The sequence below is a fragment of the Daktulosphaira vitifoliae genome, unplaced genomic scaffold (genome assembly GCF_025091365.1).
Source record: "Daktulosphaira vitifoliae isolate Bord-2020 unplaced genomic scaffold, ASM2509136v1 Scaffold_4, whole genome shotgun sequence".
Taxonomy (NCBI): Eukaryota; Metazoa; Arthropoda; class Insecta; order Hemiptera; family Phylloxeridae; genus Daktulosphaira; species Daktulosphaira vitifoliae.
In genome coordinates, this window is record NW_026099575.1 from 17,330,287 (window position 1) to 17,352,062 (window position 21,776).

Here is a 21,776-nt window from a genome sequence, read left to right on the forward strand (position 1 = left end):
ATAGTAATTTGTACCATACATAATTATGCTCTTTATATCAATAATGAATAGGCGTACCTACTATTTTGATAGTCCGTAGTTAACTGCGAGCACTCGTCAGATGATATGTTAAAATTGGTAAGTATTTTTACATATACGAGCAATACAAAAAGTTATTCTGAATATTTTTATAACGATTGTTATAAAAATATTAATACAAAATATGTTTGTATTTAAACACATAAATAATATTGTATAACATTTAGCATATCTGTTACATGAATTTTATTTATACCAATTGTTAGCTTTATTTTAATAAATATTTCCCAAACAATTATGGTGCGAGATTTGTTATTAAATTTTAGTACTTTTCGGTGCTATTTTTCATTTTTTTTTATTTGTAGATTAATTTTATTATAACACTCAAACTAATTTATACCAAATCCTATAAACAATAAATATATTATTAATTCATAGCTTATATTGTTCATATGAACAATATAAAATAATTAATAGTTTGAAATCTTAAGTATAACTAAAACAAATATTCAGGAAAACATTTGCTACTAGTAAGTCTCTTAAAATACATGTCAATTTTATATTCTGTATAAAAAAGCTTTAGAGTATGTCGGAAGGCTATGCTTCGTTGATACCTTTAGTTAAATCATAAGTGTTTACTTATATACATTATATATTTTGTAAGTTAAACTAATCATAATTATTAAATTATACTTCTAAAGAGTTATTATAAACCTTATATTTAATCGTTTTTTATTGATATAATAATTAGTATTGCGTAATATATTTACTGTAATGTAACCACTCGGGTATTTATTAATCATTAAGATAATAAATTAAAAGATAGAAAGAGAAAATATTAACTTTTTATATCTTAAAAAAATCTTGTTCTGTTTGAATATAATAAAATATTAAAATTATTTTATTAGTTATAGTTCATGTTTTCTTGAGAGATCGTTGAAATCGCGAAGCTTGATAAAAATGACGATGGGTTATATAAGTGCAACTAAAATAATTTTTTTTGCGAATAAGAGTCTATTTAATTTTACCTTACTTGATAAACATTTTTGAGTAACTATGAAAAACTTTTCTTAATTTTGAATAATTTTGAAAAATTGTTTATTTTTAAACAAATCTCCTAATGCAGCAAGTAGTTATCTCATAAATGTGAAATGATTTATGTATACTTATTTAAGAGACCACTTAAATTGCCACTTTAATAAACAGTTTGTGATATAATTAGTAAATTTTTAATTTTGATGCAATGTATTGAAGGTATTTAATATTCAATAATTATTATTTATATTGAAACACGTCTATATTTGAAACCACTGTTAATTGTATTAGCAATAATCTCTTAAATTCTGTTAAAATAAAACAAAAAATTATCTCTTGGTATATTCTATTTTAAATTTTTAAATTTTATATAAAAATATGTTTAAAACATTTTTTATAATAAATATTCCTATAGAAGATAATGATTTACAAAATTACTATCAACGCTAAAAAATGTAAGAGTTTTTTATATAAAAAATTTAGCATAATAACGTTCCCTAAAAATCCAAGTTTCCATGTGGAAACATATTGTATTAATCGTTTTATTCGGCGATGTTGGTAAAATAGTGGAAATGGCGTTTCTTGTGCAAATATTCGATTTTCGCCTACCCGTCTCCTTTCGGTCAGTTAGTGGATTTATCGACACCAGTCAAAGAATGTTTTTAAATGTGTGTACAAGTGTTTGGAACGAGAATATTCGTCTTTTTGCACAAGTAGACAAATAATTTGTATTCATTTTACATTCAGCAAGCAGATGAGAAATGGAAACCCAGCTATATATTGAACTCATTTGCATTCGCGTTATTTTTTTGTTTAATGAACTTATTCATGTCCATTTCGTTAAAGAATAATTGCACTCGCTCAAATTTGTTAAAAATATAAACGTTCACGTTCACATTCTATATGAAAAAAACGAATTAGTTTCCTTGACGTTAACTTTGTAACATTTAGTGAACACGTGTGTGTACTAGAGCTATGTATGAGCCGAACTGGCCCACAGTGGGACCAAACGCTAATTTAGCCGGCCAAAAGTACCATTTTTAAATCAACTAATAAAAATTTTTTTTTTAGCAAATTTTTTTTATTATATCCTTATAAGGTCATGTACAAAAATTCAAGGCCAAAAATTGATATAGTAATGGTTGGGTGCTATTTAAATATCATAACACTGTATTTTTTTGTTATTTTTCTAGGATTTTTATTATTTCTTCAATCATTATTTCCTGCTTAATTAAAAACCTAAATTTTTTTTTTTTTAATTTAAAATGTTTAAAAAGTCATCGGCTTTCAAATTTACTAAGAAAAAATTTTTATTTCTTTTTTTTTTTAATTTTAATAATTTTTTACACACAAAAAAATGCAAATACTTATTTTACATTGTTTTTTAAAGAGTTTAACTCAAAATTACGCAATATTACGATTACACCAATACATGCATGTTGTAGAAGAACTCTTAAGCTACAATTACAAAAAAAAAAATTTTGCGTCAGATTGCATTTGAGCCCTGCACATAGAATTTCCCTATAATAAACGTGTATTTTTGTAAAAATTGTAATTTTAATAATTTCATTGGTTTTATCAGTTCGATCAACTTTATCAGCTTAAAAGTTGTAAAAATTAGATGTAATTAAAACTAATGATTCGTTAAAATTAAGTTTAAATAAAGTTTTTAATAATACACATAAAATAAAATACTATTATTACCAAAATATTTTTCTGTTTAATCAGATTGTGTTACATGTTACAAACGGCGCGTCACGTCATAATAATTTGCACATATTTTTTATAAGTTTCACAGTGAATTAATTGCAGTTTTGTTTTAATTTAAAAGTTGTAAAAATTATTCTATTATTTTTAAATAATGGATAATCAAGTAGTATGTGGTAAGTGTTAACAATAATAAACTATATTAACAATAATATAATAGTATTTCTAAAATAAAACAATATTTAGTGGCACAGTAAAATTGTATAACTTATTTTATTTTATTTTATGTATATTATTAAAAACTTTATTTAAACTTAATTTTAACGAATCATTAGTTTTAATTACATCTAATTTTTACAACTTTTAAGCTGATAAAGTTGATCGAACTGATAAAACCAATGAAATGATTAAAATTACAATTTTTACAAAAATACACGTTTATTATAGGGAAATTCTATGTGCAGGGCTCAAATGCAATCTGACGCAAAATTTTTTTTTTTGTAATTGTAGCTTAAGAGTTCTTCTACAACATGCATGTATTGGTGTAATCGTAATATTGCGTAATTTTGAGTTAAACTCTTTAAAAAACAATGTAAAATAAGTATTTGCATTTTTTTGTGTGTAAAAAATTATTAAAATTAAAAAAAAAAAGAAATAAAAATTTTTTCTTAGTAAATTTGAAAGCCGATGACTTTTTAAACATTTTAAATTAAAAAAAAAAAAATTTAGGTTTTTAATTAAGCAGGAAATAATGATTGAAGAAATAATAAAAATCCTAGAAAAATAACAAAAAAATACAGTGTTATGATATTTAAATAGCACCCAACCATTACTATATCAATTTTTGGCCTTGAATTTTTGTACATGACCTTATAAGGATATAATAAAAAAAATTTGCTAAAAAAAAAATTTTTATTAGTTGATTTAAAAATGGTACTTTTGGCCGGCTAAATCAGCGTTTGGTCCCACTGTGTGGCCTGGCTTGAACCCAAATCCTGTCCGATTTATTGATAGTCTAGACCGGGCCGGACCTGTAATAAAAACAATTGGATCGGGTCTGGACGGGTATAAAATTAATATAATTGGTCAGTTTTAAAAAATAATTCGTCTGGACTGGAACGGAATGAGTATAAAAATCAATCTAAAGGAACTTCAGATTAAAGAAAAATGTGTTTTTAGTAGCATTCGAGCAGTTTTAACAAACATCTTGGAAGGTCTTATTCGATTTCTCATATATCTAAGCTAATATTTTTACATAAATTGCACATAATTATTTTTAATTCCAAAATTCGATTATAGTCCCCAAGGACTTGGCAACTTTGCCATTATATGTCACTCCAGATTTCGTTTATATGAAGTGGGTAACATTTACTATAATACATAAATTTCAAATACATTTCTAATTATTAAATCATAATAATTTATTTATAATACAATAAACTCCTATCAATTATTTTAGTAACTGTATAATGCAAATTTAAATAAGAGATTGGGATTGATATTTTCAAGTAACTTTTAAAGCTTTTATTATTATGGTAGTTTGAACTGAGGCCTTCTTAATAAAATTTGTAGCGTCCGCAAATTAGTTAAATTTTTTTGGAGGGGGGTAGATAAATCAATGTAGTAAAGAAGATTCCCGTCAGGTATTTTTTCCAAATTTATGAAATAGAATATGAAATTATAGCCTATAAAGAAGAATTATTAAAGCTACATCCATTTATAATTAATAATGTAGAGGAAATAAATTATTCTATACATTTATATTTATATAACATGAAGGGACAAAACATCTTATTTATAAACATTATACACAACAACAATTATTATTGCAAAAAAACAAAGAAATACAAATCACTAAATAATATAATAATAGGTCAATAATAACCATTAAAAATAATCCATTATGAATAAGTTGTACATAAAAACAAAAAAAAAAATTAAATAAGTACAAAAATTAAAAATTTTAATTAGATCTAAGGGTTGACAAAATATTATTTTTAAAACGATCACGAGACGTAAAAAAAAAATCGCAATACATACAAACTGAATTTGCTACTTAGCTAATTTGCTAGTGTAGAAAAAAGCTCTTGACAGAAAAGAATTAGGAAAATTAAATAAAGATTGAGATCTAGTATTATGAACTGAGATAAGAAATTCAACTTTGAATAGTAGTTCAGGGCAATCAATGTTAAAATTTATAAACAAACATATTGTCTGCTAATGTACGACTGATTTCACACGTATCAAGACCAATTGAGTAGTTTCATTTAAAAAGCTAGTATTTTTTTAAATTTATATTGAACATTCTCAAATTTCGAAATATAGGTGGTGTTATTAGGAGACCTAATAATAGAGAGAAACTCTAAGTGAAAACAAACCAAAGAGCGATATAAAAATTGTATGCAATTATTATTTTTAAATTGTACTATTTTTCTATTTAAAAAAACTACCATTTTTAAAGCTTTAATAATATAAAAATTAAATGTCAAATTGAAACTAAATAAACACCCAAGTTTCTAACTGATGACACTTTTTTAGTTGAATACTTGAAATATAATTATAAATTATTAAAGTATTATGACGAACAAAAGATATAATATGACATTTATCAATGTTTAAAGGAAGAAAATTGAGCATACTCCATTTAATAAATTGATTTAAATTATTCTGTAAAACTTTACAATCATCATAAGAGCGGATTTTATTATAAATTTTTGTACTATCAGCAAATAATAAAATCTTAGTATCTTTAACAAAAACAGAAGCAAATCATTAACAAAAATGAGAAACAATAGCGGACCCTAATTCGAACATCTAAAAAAAGCAATGAATTATTCAGATAATATATTTGATAACTTAACTTGTTGCGTACGATCATGATGATAAGATTCAATCCACTTTAAAAATATACCATAAACACCATAGCAATGTAATTTTATTAACAGTCTATGATCAACTTTATCAAACACTTTTTTGAAGTCCGTGTAAATGCAATCTATTTGTTGGCCCTCATTAATACCATTTAAAATATCGATTTGAAATACAACATTATTTGTAACTGTTGAATTTTTTATTATAATATATATATATATATATATATATATATAACAAATATAAATAACTATTATAAATTAACAAGAGTAACAAATGATTGATGTACATACACATGAAAATAAAATGGAATTTATAAAAAAAAGGATTTGTTATTCATCTCCAACAAGTCTAGATACTTTTTTAGATGATGCTAAACATAATGTAAGTAAATCATGGTTTAATTAATTTTTTTTATACAGATTTTCATAATTTTTTTTTTTAATTTCATAGAATTTTCGAGGTTTTTTGGTATTTTTTGGTCATGACAAAGCAGACAATACTATAATATTTTGCATAAATCAAGATAATCAATCAAAAAAATCTGAATTAATGGTCTATTACAAAAATACACGCAATCAAGAATTTTTTTTTGAAGGTAATTTATTAATAATTATTTTTTCAAGTAAAAATGTAACTTGATAAAACCACAATTATGAGCGACAAATGTCTTCTAGTATATAAGTGTTCTAATGTACTAGGAAACGTATACAAATTGTAAGTTAAATGTCTTTATCTATGAATTATTTGTTTTTTACCTATTTTACATAAAATTAACAATTAACGTGATACTAATAGGTGATAATTAATTCATTTTAGTCACACTAGGCCTCTTTGAGAATAAGTTATATTAAATCGCCTTCAATGTTAAATATTTTTCTTAGATTTTTTTTTAATTGACACTACAAATATTTACCTAGAAAACAGCGAATGTTATGATGTATGTTCCTGGAAAATGCCTAGCATAATTTTTCAATGTTTGGTTCCTATGCAAAGTTGGAGAATAGCATTTAATGGTTGCCTTAAATCAAAGTAATTATGGAATGTAAAATATGTTTATACATGTATTTCATATATTAAGTTATACATATTTGCATACATTAAGATTTATGAGTATAAAAATATTAAATACGTTTTATAATATTGAAAAAATAATGTAATTTTAAAAAGAATAAAAAATATCATAAGAAATAAAATTAGAATTTAAGACAATAAAAAAAATAAACATAACATGAATACCTTAAAAATAATAATCTATAAAAATACATTTAAAAAAAAGGAAATTGAATTAAAAAAATAATTAAGATCTATTATTAATTTCTTATTTTCGCCTAAATAGTTCTGAGTCATTCCGTGTGAAATCACCTAATATGTGTGCTGCTATAGTTCAGAAATGTTTGAAATTTATATCATAGACTTCTTAAGGGTATTGACAACAAAAATAATTTTTTTTTTTTTGTTCTTTTACCAGATAGCGCATTTATTATAATAAAAACCCAGCACAGGGGGGTCGCGGCACAGTGGAGACGTGGCATAGTTGGATCAAGTATAATGATATCTGACAGTGATTAAAATTACTATCAAAAATAAACGCTTCGATGCAAATCTTTAGATAGTGTTTAATTTTAAAAAAATTGGTGTTTTATTCCAAAAGCTACTTGATCTGCTGGTTCCTTATTAATATCTCGTTTAAGATAAAGTATGTCGAATGAAAAAGGGTTTATTAAAAAANAAAAATTGTATTGATCCATACACTTTTTAATAAGTTATAGCACTTTAAAGTAAAAAATGTAAATTATAAAATCGAGAATTTTAACACAAAAATAGCATTCGATAGCCATTTTCACCACGAAGACAAGTCCAGAGGTCAAATTTTTTTTTTAATAATAAAGTACATTACATTAGCTTTAATAAAAGATATATATAAAAGTGTCAGACTTTCCGAAATATTTTCAAAAGTCAAGTGGAAAAAACTAATTTTTTGTGAAAAAGTTGTCATTTTAAATCCCCCCCTGTGGGCAGGTTAAGTGTCAGATTTACAAAAAAAATATACCAAATGATAGGTAAAGACATCAAGCATCTATATAAAAAAAAATTATATTGATATGTTCATTTTTGAAAAAGTTACGGCAGTTTTTAGTAAAAAAAATTGAAAAAATTTCGAAAATTAGCGATTTTTAAATTTGTAATTTTTTTGGAGGTTTCCCCCATTTACGGGGAACGAGGGAAATTTTTTCAATTTTGAAGGGTAATGTCTTCGACTAGATACGATTTGTGATCTTTTGACGTATCGTTGAAAGAAATCCGTTCGGTGAGAGCTGAGAAAAAGTGGTAACAGACACAAAAAAAACACATCATAGTAAAACCAATACCTTCTCAGCTTCGCATCGAAGCTAAAACATGAAAAAACACCTTATGTATTAGAGCCTATAACTTCAAATCCAAATAAGCTATCACTGTGGAACTAGCACTGTTTTACTTATATTAAATATAACTCTAATTTCATCCTTAAGTTTATGAAATTGAATTTTTTTTAACATCGAAATTTTGATAGCAAAATTTGAAGGTCAAAAAATGTTTTAATAAAAATTCTTATTTTCTTTTCAGAAACTTTTAGTTATGTTCTTTTAACCCATATCATATTTGATTCGATTTATAATTTTTTTTGTATCGTTTTACGGTCTTTAACACGCACGGTTTACTGAAAGTAGCCAACTTTATCATCTCATTACACGAAAATGACTGAACAAATTCTTTTCAAATTTACATAGTACTTACCTTTAGGCAATTAAAATATCTGGTGTATATTTGATGAAGGAGGAATAATTTTAATGCTACTTATAGAATTTACAAAATTTACCATTTGTGTATTATGGAAAATCCACAAACTATGTAATTTTGAACACCTAATTTTTATTTTAGCTTTGATGCGAAGCTGAGAAGGTATTAATTTTACTATAATGTGTTTTTTTTATTATTATTATTTTCTAGTCTAGTTTTGTTGACTTGGGCCGATGAGTTGGTATTTAATAGAGTAGTGTCAAAAAAATTATGATTTTATTAGTTAGAATTTAAAGAAGATTATCATGTTTTAGCTTCGATGAGAAGCTGAGAAGGTATTAATTTTACTATGATGTTCTTTTTTTTTTGTGTCTTTTATCATTTTTTCTCAGTTCTCACCAAACCGATTTTTTTTATAAATTTTTCTTTTATAAATGCATGATATCTTTACCTATCATTTTGTATATTTTTTTTATAAATCTGACCCTTTACCTGCTCACAGGGGGGATTCAAAATGACAACTTTTTAAACTTAACTTTTAAAAGTGTTCCGGAAATACTGACACTTTTATATATACCTTAAATTAAAGCTAATGTAATATACTTTATTATGGATAAAACAAATATCGTATTATAAATATCTTTATGTCTTTTATCGTATTTATCAACGATTAAATTTTAATCCTTTTATAAAAGTTGAAGTAGTAAATTATTGTGAATTAAATAATAGTTATTATTAAGGTCCTTAATGACATCACTTTTTTATTTTTTTTCAATTTCATTGCGTGTATGAACCCTTGCTAACTATGCTTGTTTAAATGAAAATGTTTAAACCTCTTTTTTAATTGTCTTTTCAATATTAGGTGTAAATTTTTTAGGAACCTAATTTTTTCATCGTTGTCGTCATTTCTTCAGAATTAATATTTTATGAAACAGTTTAGTATTTTGGCCGTTTAAAAGTCCTTTCAGAAATTATAAATTGAATTATTTTGAGTTTTATTAGAGCGTTAAATTCATCTTCTATTCTCGTAATTTAATGTGTAAGGCTTTCACTCTGTCAATTTTGAAAATTTCAAAACCCATGGAACTATTTTTGTACCTACAATTTCCTTGTGATCTTTTTTTAGAAAAAACTACGCATTTTACTAAACACGCTAAATATTTCATGTATTTATACTAACTGATGAAAATGTTATCAATGACGTGTGAAGTATCGACTTATGTATGACAACTTAAGTAGTTATATATTTATATATAGTTAAATATTTATTATACTTTTTGATCTAGAAGTTTCACTCGAATTCAATTAATTATCTAAGGTTGATGATTAATAAACAGCGTTTAAAACTGTGAGTACGCCACTGGTTGGTGCATTATTATTTCAATTTTTTTTCAATTAAATTAATAAAATATTGAATAAATAAAAAATGTGCATAAAATTAAAACAAAAATAACCAATTTAAACTTAAAAATTATTTTATGAATTTTAATAATTATATCGGACAATAATTTATGATTTTAGAAGTGAAGTTCAAATTCATATGAAGATAAACTTGATGTAAGAATCAATATTTGAAACTATTTGAATAAACAACACGTATATAATACATATATTTTATCAGATTAATACTTAAATATTTACTATTCACCTTGGATTATCCTATCTAATTGAAAGAAATTTATTTATCACTAAATAGAATTATGAACAATATCAATTAATTAAGTTGAAAGATAAACATTGGGCTGTTTTTTTTTTATTATTAATTAAAGCCGATATTATAAGAAAATGGTAAAGTTCGACTAGGAATAATTTAATACACGGTCGAGTCAGCCGACTTCTCAAGACGGTAATAATCATTTATTAGGTGTTATCTATCAAAATATAAGATTATTAGCAAAATATACAAGTAGCAACATAATATATATTATTAAGTATTCAGTATACTTCCACTAAAAATTATAATTATAAATAAACTTGAAACCCATCTATAACACCCACTTCCCCTTTTGGAGATCGGGTAGATATTCTATTGAAGCATAGACAATGGTACCTATGGTAGTACTTGAATAAGATGTATAATGAATATTATTCATAATACAAGATACAATGTCTCAGATTAAGCAAAGGATGTAAAAATTATAATTTTTATATCCTGTTCGCATTATTATAGTAACTAGAGTGATATATTTGGACAAAATATCAAAGCCAATGAAAGTAAATTAGACATATTTTTGTATATTCATATTCGAATGCGTGAAGAATTCTTCAAATTATTTTGATTTCGATTTTCGAACAAAATAAATCTTTTTTGATTGTTTTTGAGTTTAACATATGTTGAACAATAAATTAAAAAAAAAAATGTATGCGCATTAAACATTTTTTTTACTAGGTGGAAGCCTTTTGGTTTTCCTGTTTACTGTGATGTATCTAATGATTTTTTTAAAAAAGAGGTTGAGTCGGAATCATTTGCGTAAGTGTAGAAATTTAATAACAATTATAACAGAATAGCAACGATATAAATACATGTCTTAAGACACATATATTTTTTTTTCAAAATACATGTACTTGTCAATTGACGAGTACATGTATTTTGAAAACCAGATCATTTGATTTAAATGATTTAAGTAAGGCTTACCTACTTTAGCTAGTTAAGAATTTTGTTTTTCTAGGATAGAAAATTTAATTGGATTTGATCAATTTGGTGTACTTTCTGGTACTATAGTTTATGGTGACAAAATGGAAAATGTTAATTTAACAGCACTAAAAATAAGACGATGGAAAATGTCAAAACACGATTCTATATTTGCCGGAAAATTTAACGATAATATAGCAATAGTGCAAAAATGCCAAAGGTTAAATTGTTAATTTTTACATTTTACACTTTTTTCAAGCGATTGTGTAGTAATAGAGTTGTAAATTAAATATCATTCAAATTGCAATGTTATATTTACATTCTTACATCTGGAAATTTACCATCTGAAAAATATGCTAAAGTAAACGTTACATTTTTATTTTTTAGAATGAATATCTGTCGTGGTCATTTAAAACTTCCAGAAGGCCACGAATACGTGACCAAGTGCGACATTAAGACAGTAAAAAAACAGCTTAGTGTTTCTTCAATTGTAATGCAACACAATAGTAAATGAAATTATAATTTTAATTTAAACATCGATGTAGATATATTACGCTGTAGTATTATTTTAGATTCAAACTATATATTTAACTTAAATTCATCAATAGAATTTTTTTCGAAAAACATAACATTTATGACTGGATTTGAAAATGGACAAAAAGGGATATTCTTTTATTTCGAGTGAATAATCTATTTTTGTACTAATCATTTTTATTATATAAATACAAAAAGAAATGTATTGGTAAAATTAACAAATTTTATTTGTTATTACAATCAACTTAAAACACTTAGTCAATTTTTTTTTGTATAGTAAATTATTCTTGAGTCATATTGTCTAATATTTTTTTCTTACCAGTATTTTTCTATTTGTATCAATATAAAATTAAAAAAATGGTTTTTAATACGCATAATAATTATAATAAAATAATTTAAATTTATTTTTCGAATAGGAATGAAATTAAATCTGAAGGAATAATGATTATGAATAATTATAAACACGATCATTATACAAACTCTAAAAGATATATTGTCAAATTAAATTCTGAATTGTGTTTAAATTCTAATGTGGTCGGCAATAAAGCAAGATCATTGTCATTGTTGAACTTCAAAATAAAAGAATGTTCAATAAAAAATGTAATAAATTGATATGTTTCATTAGTTTTAACTTATTCGGGACTGGCTAAATGGTTTGCATTAGTCTCAATATTTTCTTCTACGATTAATATTGTATTTGAATCATTGTTGCTTATAATTAGTTAGGTCTTTTTAAAATAGAAAAATTATTAAGTATAGTTTGAGAATATTATTTTAAATTTACTAAATACTTTTATAAAATAACTATAATAAGAAAAAATAATATTTGAAAAATGTATATTAGAGTAAATTATTAACATGACATAAATGTTAAGTAATATTTTTAAAAATTATGATTTTAAACAAGAATTTAAAATGATGATAATCAATGTAACAATTTATATTGATAAAAATGATACTTTCTATTTTTTTAAATTAAAAATTATTTTTTCTAAAGGTAAGTGTACCATCTGGTATATGTATTAAAACCGAAGCTATGTACGATCATATTGAAGAGAACGAAAATCTGATCGAAATTTTGCGGTTGGTAATTAAGAAAGCAAAAGAAAATAACATCGAAGAACTTTTAGAACATTGTGAAAAGTAAAGAAGTTATGATAAATTAAATATTTATTTAAGATATTTACAATTATATTCATGTTTTCATTTTTATGTCAACGTTTCTAACTTTGTATCGGGTTCAAAAACGAGTAACATTTTTGTGAATATTCGAAATAATACAATAATCCATGAAAGCTTTAATATTTCATAAATATAATAGTTTTCTCATAAAATCACATAACTTTCATTAAATAGTTTAGTAATAATTATATTCTTAATTTTAATATTGCCAAATATTTTGAATAGGTTAAAAGTAAAATTGATGTCGACGAGATTAAGTGAACAATTAACAAGAGAAATTTTCAAAAATATTGTCGAGAATCAAATATATGCTGTACGGTCTTCTGGTACGCTTGAAGATGGTGACATCTCATCTTCTGCTGGTCAATATTTAACTAAGCTTGGTTCTATTGGTATACATAGTATTTCGACAGATATTTTGGAATGTTGGGCATCTAACTTTTCTGCCCAGGCTCTAATTTATCGAATGTACTAGTAATTTTGAAATTAAAATGTATTTTTAAATTTTACACTAAACTAATTAGTATTGGATGCACAAAAAAAAGTTATTGACTTATAAGATAATCAACAAATTTTTTGTTTATGAACAAAAAAAATTTTCTTCAGTCAAATCAAAACTGATTGATAATTATTAATGATAATAATATTCTAGTTTGTATCAAAAGATATACTCTTTAAATTTATTTGGAAAGTTTATTAAATCGACATTTATTTTTTTAAGTCATTTATTCATATTTTGAAAAGATATTTTTAAAATGTAATACATCTCTTATATATATATATATATAAAATACAAACTATCACAGAGCATTATTAAGTACTTTACACTAGAGTAGAATTTAATTTTATACTTAAAATGTGAAAAAATAATTTAATTGTATTGTTTTCATTAATATGTTACATAGGTATAGGGTTATTTTGCATTTATCTTTTTTTATCAAAAATTATTTGAATTATAATTTCTCTGTGCTTATAGTAATTATTTCTTAAATCACTAGTTATCTGTTTAATTTACGTGAGAAAACTTAAATAGTGATGTTATTGTTCGTATATATTTCCAGTAGTAATTAAAAAATATTTTTAACATTTTTCTCGGGCATTTTAAAATTAATTATAAATGTTGAATTTCACACATCTAAATGTAAACTTATATATTTAAATACACGGGAAGAAAGCTAGTTAATCGTGAATACTTTAAAAATCTTCAACTAATGCTTTAAATTTAATTTGTCATCATCTCCTTAGCCTCTATCCCAAATATTTGGGATCGGTTCGTATTTATTTGACCGGATTTTTATACCAGCTGTCGACTTGACACAACCTCATTATTGCTGAGAGACCAGTAAGGGAGCAAAGTGTGTGTTACTAAAAAAGTTCCCGCTTGGTCACCCATCCGTGATCCAACAACAAACAGTGTAGTTGAACATTAGCGCTGAGGCGGTGACTGAATGATATACTAGGTCACATCACGTCTCTAATTATTAATACTTAGTTATAGTGCAGAAATTAAAAATTCAGTTTTGTAAAAGCGCACACTGTTTAATTCTTTAGTCCATTTAATAAAAATGCGTGCATTATATTATGAATTCATCGTTAACCATTATAAACTCGATTTTTATTTTTATTAAAATTTTTTTTCTAAATAGAAATAATGGACAGCCCTTATTTTGTGGCATGGCGGTCATTGTTCAAAAATTAATTGATGCCGACGTAGCTGGTGTTTTATTTACACGTGATCCACAAACAGGCGATCCTGAACGAATTACCATTAATTTTTGTAAAGGGATTGGAGAAGTATTTAAAAATATACATTTATTTGATTTTATAATTTTTATTTGACACAATTGATCACATTTAATTTATGATATTTAAGTGTGTGGTGTCAGGTACTGTAACACCAGAAACCTTAATCATTTCTCGGGAATCATGTCAAACAATTTCAGAAGAAAATGAATGTAAATATTTATGCATTTTTACAAATTAATAAATTTTTTTTTTGATTCAATGCACGTCTTCAGTTACTAGATAACGTTTAAACTTATTGATAACTACATAGTGATAGCCACTTTTCCTTTTAAGTTTATACAGGAATAACATATATGAGATAGAACAAAGCTAATGATAAAATAAATATATGCTGAAAACAATCTTTGAGCGACAGTGGGCCGAGTCAGTAACATGGCAGTGGTGGATATCAGAGGTCACGAGTGACTCCATTATAAGGGAGTATATAAGGTTAAAAAAATTTTTTTTTGGAAGATGTATTAGAATTCTTGGGTAGTTAAAAAAAAATGTCGAGAACAGAAAATAAAATTATTATGCATATCCCCTGAGAACGTCTCTGGTTCCATTGTTTGTCATTATATAATCTAAAACAAAACTGTTAATTTTTTTGGACTCTAGAAAATGTCAAAATAATCTAAAAACTAATGACGTGATTGAAATCGTTCAAAATCTTAACTACGATCACTTTTGTAACTGATATTTTCTCTTTTTGCTATCAATAGGTTACGATAACGAAAATGTGTATATAAGCGGTGAAAAATTAAACGAAGAGTCTATTAATAAAAACTTAATAACTTCATTGTGTTTACTGTGTTTGGAATTAGAAGAGATATTTGGTTCGTCAATAGATATAGAATGGGCAATTAAAGAGGTAATTTGAGAATGTTTATAAAAGAAATTAATCTAAAATTTTTATTTTATTTTTATATCAATAAAATAGGCAATTATGTATAAATAAACACGAGTTTTGACCTTTTTTTATTACAACTTTCTAATAAAATTATTTTGTGACAAAAATCTTTAACATTTTAATTTTCAACCTAACAATTAACAGAAAACTATTAGTCAAAATAACTTTTAAAAAATTGGGCTAATATTTCAATTTGTTAAGTTAAAAGATATTTGAAAATTTAATTAATTTTATCTTTATATCTCTGTAGTTAGTATGTAATTTAGGTCAAAAAACGTAACTAGTTGAATTCAAAGACAAATCCCCCAAAAACAAAAGAGTTCCTAATTAAATCAAATTAAATTAAAATTTTTCTGGCAGTTTTAATCTTCAGTTCACTATAACGTAAAAACTCGTTTATTTACCAATTATTTTTTTTGTCTTTAATGATATATTCTCTATACTTCTTTCCTTTTTACTATGTGAGCTCTCATGGATGTAATTCTAATTTGTATAATTGTTTTAAGGCAGATATTTTTCTTCTTCAGTTAAGACCAATTACATCTATATTTGCTTGGAGTGATAATGAAATCTTACATGAGTTTGATTCTCCGTTTTCTTGTAAAGATGTCTCTGTTTTCTACAACACCAAGTAAGTATGAAATAGAAGTGGTATAAATTATTTTGTTAAAGAACATTCGTAAGAAAATGACGAGTCTATAAGAAATTTTAGACTAGTACTTCGGAAGTTATTAATAGTTCTATATCTAGATGGGTGGGAGAGATTGGTGAAAGAAAAAAAATACCTATATAGTTGACACCCTTATAAGACATAAGGGATGAAAAAAAAAAAATTTTATTATTAAGTAAAACGCATATCTAAAAGAAATAAAAAAAAAATATTTTATTATTAAGTAAAACGCATATCTAAAAGAAATAAAAAAAAATATATTTTAAATACTATTTTTATTTCTTGACAAATTGAGTGGTTTATGATAAATGAATCACTCTGTATATAAAGTGTCATTATAGTAATAATTAAATTTAGTATGAATTATATATTCAATATTTTAATATTGTAAGTTTTGTAAAAGGAATATTAAATGGAAGTTATAGGAGAGTACTTATTTCAACTACCTACATGACTATACTTTTTGAACTAAAGTATAATAGACATAAATAATTAAAAAAATNGAACTAAAGTATAATAGACATAAATAATTAAAAAAATTTGAAAATAAAGTATAACAATACAAAAACGATGATTTCTACATAAAAATAACTTTTTTTTTTTAACTACTGAGGCAGTTTACATTCAAAGTGATAGATTCAACGCTAGCCACCCCATTTTTCTTAAAAATAATAATTATGATAAAAAAAACAATTTTTAATTTTTTTTAGTTCCATATATTTCATTATTTATCAGTCATTAAATACTTTTTTAATCGGAGATTTTCTTTTTTTCATTATAAAGTACTCTTAACAGTTTCAATTTGATACTAGTTTGAAGTAGTAGCGTATTTAAAAATGTTGTATAAGGAAGGGTTCAGGTAACTTTTAGAATGTAGAGTAGTGAGGGTATTTAATTTTCCAGTACTATGATTTTATGTTCAATGGGAAGGATTCTGGAACCCATGGACTAGTTCATGTAAATTGGCCACTGGTGTGAAAAACGCAGATGTTCCGGAAAATTTTCAAAAATTGAGTTAAAAAACAATTTTTTACGTAAGTGTGTGATTTCCACCAAACCCATCCTATACTTTTAATTAGATTTTTAATTTAACTTTCAGAAAAAATATACTAAAAAAATATAATTGTCTTTAGTATATTCTGTTAAAATTTCATTAGAATAAGTGTTTTTCAAAAAAATATAAAAAATAAATTAAAAAAATTTTGATTTTGAAAATATATTTAATGGCAGCGTAAATTTGAGATATTTTTTACTTTTTCAAAATTTCTAAAATCGAGGGAGTTTTACCCCAAATTTCGACGAGGATAAGTTTAATAAATAGATTAAAATTAAGTTCTTTTGCCTTATAGATGAACCATATAGGTCTAGCGATGGCTGAGAATTTTTATAAAAAAAGAACGTATAACCTAAACCTAGCATCGATGCTAAAAAATAAATAAATGATACATGACTCAAATATAAATAAAACCATTAACAAACTACTCTGCGCTAAAATCTTATATATGGTTTTGTTAGCACTCCAAACATTTAATTCTAATTGTGTCTCTAACGATGTAAGTTTTTGCACAAATACGTAGAAATTATTGTTGAGTTAACATTTTGTTTAAAAAAAAGGAAGGTTACTTGGTAACTAATAATAAGAATAAGAGTGAATTTTATTTGATTTAATAAAAAATAAAAATTTTTTTGAAACTTTTTATATTTTAATTACAGAGATGTTTTCCCTGGAGCATTACATCCATTGTCACTTACTTTAGATTTTTTTTCGTTACTTCCAAGTCTAGGACTAGCTAAAAATGACCCAACAGATATTTATAATGGAAAACAGCAGTTTAACATTAATTTTAACTGTTGTTTAAATTTGTGTCAAGTTAGTAATTATTATTTTTTGCACACTATATTTGTATTAATATAAATAGATTTTTCTTTATTTAAATATCTATTATTCAATTATTTTAATGCAAAAAATATATTTTATTTAATCAAAATACAGTCTTTCTTATTTTTAATCTTCAAAATATAATATAATATTTTAAACTTTATATTATATTAAAATTTAGAAGTCTTTATCCAATTATGCATTAATATAACTCAGAACAACTTGACCCAGGGCCTGAATTTGTGTATCATAAGAAATATAAATTATTCAAGTAAATTTTCATGACTAATAAGAATATCTGGTAATGGAATGGCATTTTTTAATGTTTTTTAATATTATTATCTTCAATTTATAATAAATAAGAGATTTGTGTTTAAAACTGTCTGTATGTTTAATGAATATACAGACAACATTGTTAATCTAAAATTTCGAATAAATTAATTACTTAATTAAGTAAAATGTGATTGTTTAGTTTTCTATTTTAGTATATATTAAAATACGTTTTCATTAGTTAAATTAAAAATCGGACGAACCATTTTTAAATTAATATTTCATTTTACAAAATACAACTGTCAATATAATGTATTCATTATTTATTCTTATTAAATTACTAAAATAATTTTTTTTTTACTCTTATGTTAGTTATTTCAATACTTGGAAGTTGATAGCATTTTTTCCGATATCATACAATATTCTATAGCAGGAAAATTATTCGTAACAAATGAAATATGGCAAAACATTAAATTGCGAAGAAAATCTAAATTAAGGATATTTCTCCATTTCCTATCGACATTTCAGGTATATTTCTGAACAGGTGTATGTGTAATTTAAGTTTATTTGTATATTTATGTTAGAAATTTACTACTAAAATTATTATTTTTTAATTTAGACGATGTTTAATGTAGAATCAAAGGTTAAAAATATGCGTCGGAAAGTCGATAATATAAATATAAAAAAATTAACTACAACTTCTTATTCATCTATTCAATATCTAAGTCAAATAAAAGTTGTTTTAAAAACGTTTGAAGAAGTAAATTAATAACAAAACAACTACATTATACATTATTATATTATGTAAAAACACAAGCATTTTTGTTAGGCGGTACGTTGTCATATGGACACTAGCACAAACAATGTGATATCTCATACATTAGTGCTGACTTTAGGATTGAACACGACTAAAGGTGAACCCATATTTTTAATTTAAAATGTAAGCAACAACAATATTAGATGAAGCGACACTCATCGCTCATATCTTCCTGTGAGAACACATATGATTAGATTTATCTACTGAAAAACTACACATACATCACTATTATTAATCATAAATTAGTACGAAGGAGTAGAAAGTGATAAATTTAAAATGTAGAAGTAAATTATTTTTTTTGCTTGTATTTTTACGATCTTCGTCATATAACAATTTTATAAATCTCCATATGATTTAATAAATTAATTCATATATTAATAGTGGTTTTTTCATCATTTTTCTTTAAGAATATCAAAATAAATTAAAAACTGTCTCATTTAAACGAGAAAATTGTATTAAAACATTTTTGTATAGAGCATTGTTAAATTTTTTTTAAGAATATTCTCAAGAATATTTGACCAAATTAGCGTCTTCAATAAACAACTCTAATGCAGTATCATTGTTAATTCTCAAACACTTAATGGTAAATTAATCAAAATAAATATATTCGAATAATATATATATATATATAATGTATACAATATAAATGCATATAATTATGTCAGGAAATAGCTAATGCACTGTCTCAAGAAATTGAAAAAACAGAATTTTGTAAATTGCCTTTACACGATTGCCACAATTGGATAAAATCAAATTCTAAGAAATGTCATCGTCTTATTGAAGATTTTATTGTAAAGTTTGGACATCGTGGTGTTCAAGAGGTATGAATACTTTTTATAAAATAATTTTTTATATGAATAATGATTTTTTTTTTCAATTTTTAACATATTTATAAAGCTAGACGTGGGTTGTGAAACATGGTCAACCGATCATAACAAATTATATTCGTGTATTCAAAAGTTAGTATCTCAAGATCATTACCAACCTAATATTGAACCTAAAGCTAATGATTTTGAAATAACCAGCTTTTATCCAAACGGAGGATTCTTGAAAAAGTATATAAATTTATATATTTTTAATAAAAAAATATAAATAATCATAATTATTTTTTCAGGTATTTTTTAAATTATTTATTAACGCGATATAGAAATAGCATCACATATAGAGAACTTTCAAAAGACTTATATGTTTTAATAACTCATAAGCTACGATTGTGTTACTTGAAGCTCGGACAAATACTTGTTGATGAAGGAAAAATGATTGATCCAAAATTGTTATTTTTCATGTCTCAATATGAGTTGGAAAAAATTTGTCATGAGAGAGACACTTTAATTGTATACAAGTATGTTATTATTAAAGAAACAATTTAAAACATTTTCATTAAAATTAATATTTATATTAAAAATTTATAAATGTTATGTGATAAAAAAAATGTTTATATAATATGTACTAGTAAATTAATTCGTAAGTTATTCGCAGCACGGAAATTATAAAAACAAGTGTGAAAGGGTTACGCAGTTAGAATACGTCGTTCGATCTGGTACCTGCACTTAAGCACAAGATACACTTAAATTTTAGAAAACTAAATACTTCCAAAAGACGTTTCAGTAGGTAAATTTTAGACTCCAAACTTAAATAACTTCATATTATTTATCAAGACAGTGATTCCCAATATTTCCAAGTATAAGATGGAGAGAACATCATTATTTCTAGGTCTAATCTAGTTATGTTGTCCGTTTTTTATTTGAAGCTAATAGTCACCTTCCAGAACCTATTCATCTAGCTGTATCGTACTATAGAAAAAGATAAAAGGGCTAAAGATTCACTAGGATCGTGGTTATAAAGATACGATAAATCCATTGAAATCTATGTTTCAGAGATCATCGAGAAACTGGCAAAATAACTATGAAAAACGATTTAACGTTGTAGAGAATTATTACCGTCATTTATTCGAAAATAATAATAATAATAATAATATTGGATACGAACGAATACTGCCACAACTTGTAAGACTTTCAAATTAGTGTAAATGCCATAGAGTTAGCAATTAAGAAAATGTCAATAGATACATTTCCAGGCCCAGATGAAGTTGTACTTTAGACTATTTGCTAAGTTAAATGTGCGGCCGTAATTCTAGTTATTTCAAAAGAGTATTCGCGTGGAGCTATGTTCTTTTTAAACTTTAAACAGGGAGAACTATATTACTATACAATGAAAAGTATTCAGAAGCAGATATTCAAAATTAGAGACCAATAACTATGTATAGTGTGATAGGTCGAGTAATTGGACGGTGTCTTCACCAAGCAGTTAGAAAGAGAATTGAATTGAAATAGTCACAATCTTCATATAAATAAAATACAAGGTTAGTTTACATAAAATTAAACTTAACTGTAGAGTTGCACAGGAATCACCTTTATAGCCAACTATTTTTAACGCGTGTCAAAATTACGTGGCAAAACAATAGCTATGAACTACTTGTGATTGTAGAGATTCAAAGTACGCTGCTACATTGGTAGAATTACTTAGAATAGAATTTGGTAAAGTAGGCATGTTAAACAATCTAGCTAGCTCAGTTGCAAAAAATATTTGTAACGGTGTTTTGGCATTAGATCTCATAGAAATAGTGGTTTATCTCTATACCACTGTTTCTATGTAAATATAGTAGCATTTTTCATTACGCTACCT

At 24.6% G+C, this 21,776-nt stretch overlaps 1 protein-coding gene across 10 annotated transcripts in view; it reads left to right on the forward strand.

Moving 5' to 3' along the window:
• Positions 1-21,776, forward strand: part of LOC126905846 (uncharacterized phosphotransferase YvkC-like) — a 24,112-nt gene continuing 2,336 nt past the window's right edge. The window contains exons 1-25 of one of the 10 annotated variants that reach the window (XR_007704121.1): positions 3,564-6,015; positions 6,085-6,229; positions 6,516-6,663; positions 9,934-9,969; positions 10,802-10,882; positions 11,082-11,264; positions 11,432-11,550; positions 11,617-11,725; positions 11,995-12,178; positions 12,576-12,721; positions 12,986-13,228; positions 14,407-14,554; positions 14,634-14,715; positions 15,268-15,416; positions 15,962-16,086; positions 17,839-17,995; positions 18,647-18,802; positions 18,894-19,034; positions 19,104-19,188; positions 19,589-19,674; positions 19,757-19,912; positions 19,989-20,146; positions 20,206-20,433; positions 20,571-20,702; positions 20,969-21,453. Coding sequence is in view for 8 of the 10 variants with exons in the window: in XM_050685947.1 (XP_050541904.1) it covers positions 5,908-6,015; positions 6,085-6,229; positions 6,516-6,663; positions 9,934-9,969; positions 10,802-10,882; positions 11,082-11,264; positions 11,432-11,550; positions 11,617-11,725; positions 11,995-12,178; positions 12,576-12,721; positions 12,986-13,228; positions 14,407-14,554; positions 14,634-14,715; positions 15,268-15,416; positions 15,962-16,086; positions 17,839-17,995; positions 18,647-18,802; positions 18,894-19,034; positions 19,104-19,188; positions 19,589-19,674; positions 19,757-19,912; positions 19,989-20,146; positions 20,206-20,433 (3,173 nt within the window). In the remaining 2 variants the exon portion in view is untranslated. Of the gene's footprint in view, positions 118-3,563; positions 6,016-6,084; positions 6,230-6,515; positions 6,664-9,698; positions 9,761-9,933; positions 9,970-10,032; positions 10,259-10,801; positions 10,883-11,081; positions 11,265-11,431; positions 11,551-11,616; positions 11,726-11,994; positions 12,179-12,575; positions 12,722-12,985; positions 13,229-14,406; positions 14,555-14,633; positions 14,716-15,267; positions 15,417-15,961; positions 16,087-17,838; positions 17,996-18,646; positions 18,803-18,893; positions 19,035-19,103; positions 19,189-19,588; positions 19,675-19,756; positions 19,913-19,988; positions 20,147-20,205; positions 20,434-20,570; positions 21,454-21,776 lie in introns of those variants that run through there. The other 9 variants (XM_050685947.1, XR_007704120.1, XM_050685946.1 and 6 more) reach the window with 9 other exon arrangements.